The sequence below is a fragment of the Saccopteryx bilineata genome, chromosome 7 (genome assembly GCF_036850765.1).
Source record: "Saccopteryx bilineata isolate mSacBil1 chromosome 7, mSacBil1_pri_phased_curated, whole genome shotgun sequence".
NCBI lineage: Eukaryota > Metazoa > Chordata > Mammalia > Chiroptera > Emballonuridae > Saccopteryx > Saccopteryx bilineata.
The window spans coordinates 71,217,449-71,224,017 of NC_089496.1; the positions used below are offsets into that span (position 1 = coordinate 71,217,449).

General features: G+C 46.4%; 1 protein-coding gene across 1 annotated transcript; it reads left to right on the forward strand.

Moving 5' to 3' along the window:
* Positions 1–10: 10 nt before the first annotated feature.
* On the forward strand, positions 11–6,013 carry NGRN (neugrin, neurite outgrowth associated). Its single transcript, XM_066240122.1, has 3 exons — positions 11–233; positions 573–683; positions 4,973–6,013. The coding sequence occupies exons 1-3, from the start codon at positions 70–72 to the stop codon at positions 5,559–5,561; spliced, it is 864 nt and encodes a 287-aa protein (XP_066096219.1). The 5' UTR covers positions 11–69; the 3' UTR covers positions 5,562–6,013.
* The last annotated feature ends 556 nt before the right edge of the window (positions 6,014–6,569 follow it).

Genomic DNA, 6,569 nt, shown 5'->3' on the forward strand with positions numbered 1-6,569 from the left:
CACTCGCCCATTTCCGGCCCCGCCCTCCGGGCCTCAGGTGTTGCCGAGTTTGGGCTGAGAGCTGTCAACATGTCGGGTGCTCTGAGTGTCTTGCTGGGCGGGCGTGTCCGTGCTGCGGTCACTCGCTGTGGGCTTGCGACCCGAGGGGTGGCAGGCCTGGGCTCTACCGGCCGCGAACCGGACCCCGATTCTGACTGGGAACCGGAGGAGCGGGAGCTGCAGGAGGTGGAGAGGTACCAGCTCCTTCCCAGGCCTTCAGCCTGAAGCAGGGCCTCGCGCCCCGGCGCCGGGCGTCCTGCCGCCGCATTCGCAGCAGCGGTTCTTGTTTCTTAACCTTTTCCGAGGCGCTGGGGCAGGTGTGCAGCTCCTTTGAGACCGCAGGTCCCCTTACCAGTGACGTATTTCATCACCCGTTTAGAGAGTTCGGCTTACTTTGGGGCTGTTCTAGGTGTTAAGATTTCTGGGGCGGTGAACAAAGAAGAGGGCAGGGCGCTCCGTGGTTTAGCCCGAAACTCTTAAACCACCCATGTTGCTTCCCTGCATGGCTTCTGCCATTGGTTCTCTCCCTCCAGCGCCCTGAAACGACAGAAACAAGCCATCCGATTCCAGAAAATTCGGAGGCAAATGGAGGCGTCAGGCGCCCCGCCAAGGACTCTGACGAGGGAAGCCATGGAGCAGATCCGGTGAGACTCCTGGTGTTTGGATCTGCTGCGATGGGGAGTGAAGGATATTGGGACCTACGATATTGTTTTAATTTTGTTTTTTATCATTTAAGGTTTTTTAAAAAAGATTTTATTGATTGATTTTACAGAGAGGAGGAGGGGTGGAGAGAGACGCATCAACTCATAATTGCTTCAGTTTAGTTGTTCACTGATTGCTTGTCCTATGCCATGATCAGGCAAACCCAGGTTTTGAACTAGCGACCTCAGCATTCCAGGTACACGCTCTATCCACTGGGCCACCATAGGCCAGACTAAGGTTCCTTAAAGAAAAGTAATGTAATGAACTTAAATTAACCTGTCATCTTTTTTTGAAATTTTAAAATTTATTGATTGATTTTAGAGAGAGAGAGAGAGAGAAACATCCATTTTGTTGTTTCACTTATCTGTGTGTTCATTGGTTGACTCTCATATATGCTCTGACCTGGGATGGAACATGCAGCCTTGGCATAGGGGCGGATGCTGTAAACAACAGGGCTACCCAGCCAGAGCTGTAAGTCCGTAGACTTGATTTAAATAGTTTTTAACATTGTGACACAGTTCATTTTGTTCAAATTTGAAAATAGTTGCAGATCTCACAACATTTAAATAGTAAATTAAGACGTTCTTTTTCTTTTTTTGTATATGATGAAGAGAGAGGGACAGACAGGAACAGGCAGATAAGAAGGGAGAAAGATGAGAAGCATCAACTTGTAGTTGCACTACTTTAGTTTTTCATTGATTGCTTTCTCATATGTGCCTTGGCCAAGGAGCTCCAGCAGAGCCGGTGACCATGGGGTAATGTCTGTGATCCCATGCTCAAGCCAAGGAACAACATCGGGGTTTCAAACCTGGGTCCCCAGTGTCCCAGGTCAATGCTCTGTCGACCATGCCACCATCTGATCAAGCCTTATTTACATTTTGATAAATACTGTTAAAGAGGCCCTGGCCGGTTGGCTCAGCGGTAGAGCGTCGGCCTGGCGTGCAGAAGTCCCGGGTTCAATTCCCGGCCAGAGCACATAGGAGAAGCACCCATTTGCTTCTCTACCCCCCCCTTCCTCTCTGTCTCTCTCTTTCCCTCCCGCAGCCAAGGCTCCATTGGAGCAAAGATGGCCCAGGCGCTGGGGATGGCTCCTCGGCCTCTGCCCCAGGCGCAGGCGCTAGAGTGGCTCTGGTCGCAACAGAGCGACGCCCCGGAGGGGCAGAGTATCGCCCCCTGGTGGGCAGAGCGTCGCCCCTGGTGGGCGTGTTGGGTGGATCCCGGTCGGGCGCATGCAGGAGTCTGTCTGACTGTCTCTCCCCGTTTCCAGCTTCAGAAAAATACAAAAAAAAACAAAACAAAAAACTGTTAAAGAGCCCTCCATGGGTTATATGCCATTTTCAACTTTCATCAGAATGACTCAGAAATTGAGACTTAAAGATTCTGAAGAGCTGATCAAGAAGGCTTTGTGAGGCTGTAGCACCTCTCATGTTGGCTTCCTTTTCTATCTTGAACAACAGCTTTTTCAAATCTTCATCCCTATCATATCTCCTTTTGTGGTCAGTAAATGTCCTTTTACTTCAAAGAAAAAAAACAGGTGACTAGGTAGTAGTCCTTTAAAGCTTCTTGGTCGTCTTCTTGTTTTCCATCTCAGTCCTACACTCTGTTTAAATTTCAGAAGAAATAGTAGCCCTTCACTTGTCTAGGACCAGTCGTGCGTGCTCTAGGTCAGTGGGCCCCAACCCCTGGGCCGTGGACCGGTACTGGTCCATGGGCCATTTGGTACCGGTCCACAGAGAAAGAGTAAATAACTTACATTATTTCCATTTTATTTATATTTAAGTCTGAGCAATGTTTTATTTTTTTTTAATGGCCAGATTCCCTCTGTTACATCCGTCTAAGACTCACTCTTGACGCTTGTCTCGGTCACGTGATACATTTATCCATCTCACCCTAAAGGCCGGTCTGTGAAAATATTTTCTGACATTAAACCGATCCGTGGCCCAAAAAAGGTTGGGGACCACTGCTAGGTCATAACCTTACCTAATGCCTTAGGGTCCTATGTGTGTCAACTTAAGTTTTTCGTTTATTTTGTTCCCAGCAGCTGCTTACCATAGTTTGTTTTGTCTATGAAACCATTCTCCACAAACTATCAGTGACTTCCTCAGCACTAGGCATAACTGACGTTCTAGTCTTTAGCTTCCCTAACATTTCTGCATCATTTGACTTTGTAGTATGCTTTCATGAAATTCTCTTCTTTGACCCAGGTATTACTTCTATTTCAAGAGCTACTTTTCTTTTTCCTTTTTTTTTTACTTTTTACTTACTGATTTCAGAGAGAGAAAGGGAGAGAGAGACAGGAACATCGAGTTGTTCCTGTATGTACCCTGACCAGGGATTGAACCGGCAACCGCTGCTCTTCGAGACTATGCTCTAACAAACCGAGCCATCCAGCCAGGGCAAGGGCTACTTTTTCCTTTTGTGACAGATAGGGACAGAAAGACAGGAAGGAGAGAGATGAGAAGCATCAGTTCTTCATTGCAGCTCATTAGTCTCCTTAGTTGTTCATTGATTGCTTTCTCATTTGTGCCTTGACCCAGGGGCTGCTGCAGAGCAAGTGACTCCTTGCTCAAGCCAGTGACCATGGGGTCATGTCTATGATCCCGTGCTCAAGCCGGTGACCTCAGGGTTTCGAACCTGGGTCCTTTGCATCCCAGTCCAACCCTCCATTCACTGCCCCACCGCCTGGTCAGGCAAGGGCTACTTTTCTGTTTTCTTCCTGAACACCCCTTCTTCCTCCTGTATCTTAAACATTGCTGTGTTTTAGTGATGTGTTCTCAGTCACTTTATCTCACTTGCATATTGCAGGGGCCTATTGTCAGCCACTCACATGGCTTCAACCACCTTTGCTGTTGGCTTATGACTTCTAAAACCATCATCTTCAGTCCATGTTTTTCTGAACTTTATATATATTCAGCTGTGCATTAGTTATCTCTGGATGTCACACAGGTTCCTTAAACTCAAATATGTCCAAAATAGAATTATTATTGTTCCCTGACATTTTAATTCTCCTATTTTTGCTATAATCCTGACTGATTCCACCAGTCCTCTGTGCTAAAATCCTGAATCTCAAGCCTGCTTCCTCCCTTAAAATGTAGTCTGTTACTGAGTTCTACCACTTGGCCTTCCTAAAATATTTCTCAAGTCTCTTCCTTCCTCTGCTCTCATTGTCACCACCTCAGTTCATACTAGCTGGATTATTCTGACAGCCTGATCTTTCCACCTCTAGTCTTGCCAATGAAAATGTATCACTTGGTTGAGCTTCAAAATAAAAATTTGTCCATGGCATTCCACTACTTAAAAGCCTTCCTTGGCTGGCTGTTGCCTTGGCATAAACCAGTCTCCTAATCATGGCATGATTTTGCTCCCTGCCCTTACTGTCAGACACGTTGAGCCCCATGAAGGCAATAATCTTTGCATTTCACATGTTCACTCTATTAGCAACACTTTTGACCTCTTCTTCCTCTCCAGCCCTCTGCCAGCTTATACTCCCTTTCATCCTTTCCAGCCAGCTGTACCCTGGACTTCCTGAAGCAATTCCTGCGCCAGTTGCAAGTGTTGTTTCAGTCTGTCCCTTTTCTATAACACTTATCACAGTGTTGTTGTATATTAATATACCTGTTTCTGCCACTGGGTTTTATGTTCTTTAAAAGGAAGGACAGTTTTGCCTGACCAGGCGGTGGCGCAGTGGATAGAGCATTGGACTGGGATGCAGAGGATCCAGGTTCGAGACCCCGAGGTCGCCAGCTTGAGCGCGGGCTCATTGGTTTGAGCAAAGCTCACCAGCTTGGACTCAAGGTCGCTGGCTCAAGCAAGGGGTTACTTGGTCTGCTGAAGGCCCACGGTCAAGGCACATATGAGAAAGCAATCAATGAACAACTAAGGTGTCGCAACGAAAAACTGATGATTGATGCTTCTCATCTCTCTCCATTCCTGTCTGTCTGTCCCTGTCTATCCCTCTCTCTGACTCTCTCTCTCTGTCCCTGTAAAAAAAAAAACAAACAAACAGTTTTTGTGCATTCTTGAAGATCTAACTGGGGTTGGTGTTTGGTGGGAGGAGGTTGGTTGGTGTGAAATTAAATGATCCAAGATTGGTTGAATGTTGCTCTTGGCACACAGGAATGGAACATAGCCTATGTTTGCACCTCTTCTCACATATTTATCACTAATATTATCAGTTAGCTTTTCTGATAGGAGACTTTGACAACTTGAAAAAACTTTGGTTTTCCTGTAGGTATTTACATAAGGAATTTGCAGAGTCCTGGTCAGTTCCCAAACTGGCTGAAGGCTTTGATGTTAGCACTGATGTGATCCGAAGGGTTTTGAAAAGCAAGTTTGTACCCACATTGGAGCTGAAACTGAAGCAGGATCAAAAAGTCCTTAAGAAAGCTGGACTTGCCCACTCGCTCTGCCAGCTTCCAGGCTCGGGGAATACCTGGAAGCCGCTTTCTGCAGACCGCCCTGCGTTAGGAGTTAAAGCACCATCCCCAGGCCAGGGTCACAGCACAGCTTTGAAGGTAATGGAACCAAACACTCACAGTACAGACACACTGAGAAGACAGAAGGGGAAGAATAAAAGAAAGCAAAACCTGGAGAAGGACAGCTTTGTGCCTGTCGCTGCAGGCCAGAGAGAGCTGCAGAAGCACTCCTCCAGTGATTGTGAACTCAGCAGAGGAACTGACGGTGGTAGATCGGCAGGTGCAGAGAAGCTAGAAGAGTTGGAGAAGGCGGGAGAACTGGGTGACCAGAACTTCAGCAGCAAAGTAGTGCAGAGGGGGCGAGAATTCTTTGATGACAATGGGAACTTCCTGTACAGAATTTGAACTGGAACCTGGCTTGTGGAGATGCCTCATGTTTGAGCTGCCAGGATTTCTGTGTACAGATTAGCCACCTTGAAATAAGAGGAAGTGATTAGCCTGCAAGTGGATGAAAGAGCTGCTTGGATTTCAGTCTGACAAAGGGCAGTGAACTTCATAGGGCAGATGTATGTGGGGGCAGTGTGAATGACTAGCTGGGTCTAGTCCTGCTTCCTGAAGTGTGGCTCCTGGTCAGACCCATGTGTCTGTTCAGTATACACCCTTCTTGCTTAGGCTATGTATCAAAACCAGCCTGTGTCACATGTATTAGGAGTTTCTGTCGTACTTGGGAAATATGTTTGGGATGAATTGAAAAGTTTTCCTCCTGACTTCATGATTCATGAACAGTAACAGTTATGGCACTGAATAATCAATTGGATGTTTTCATTATGTGCAAAATAAAGTGAAATGTAGCCGTCTGTTGATTGGTGCTCTGTATGAACCTGGAGAGTAAGAGAGGGGAAGAGGCAAAGGGTCCCTTTTAAGCATTGGGAGGGAGATGGGGCCGGTGCCTAGGCCTGATCCTTAAATCAAGGCTTCTAAAATTGGAAACACTTTATCATAACAAAGTTGTCAATAACGATAGAATGAGATACGCAGGCAGCAAGAGTCCAATGATGCTTTTCAACCATTTCCGATTTTAACAATTTAACAGCAAAAATTGGTTATTTGGAATTTAAATATATGCAGGATATTTCATGAAAACACTGGTGTTCCAAAGCTGTTCTTTTTTTTTTTTTTTTTTTACAGAGACAGAGAGAGGGATAGACAGGGACAGACAGACAGGAACGGAGAGATGAGAAGCATCAGTCATTAGTTTTTTTGTTGCACATTGCAACACCTTAATTGTTCATTGATTGCTTTCTCATACGTGCCTTGACCGCGGGCCTTCAGCAGACCGAGTAATCCCTTGCTCGAGCCAGCGACCTTGGGCTCAAGCTGGTGAGCTTTTTGCTCAAACCAGATGAGCCCGCA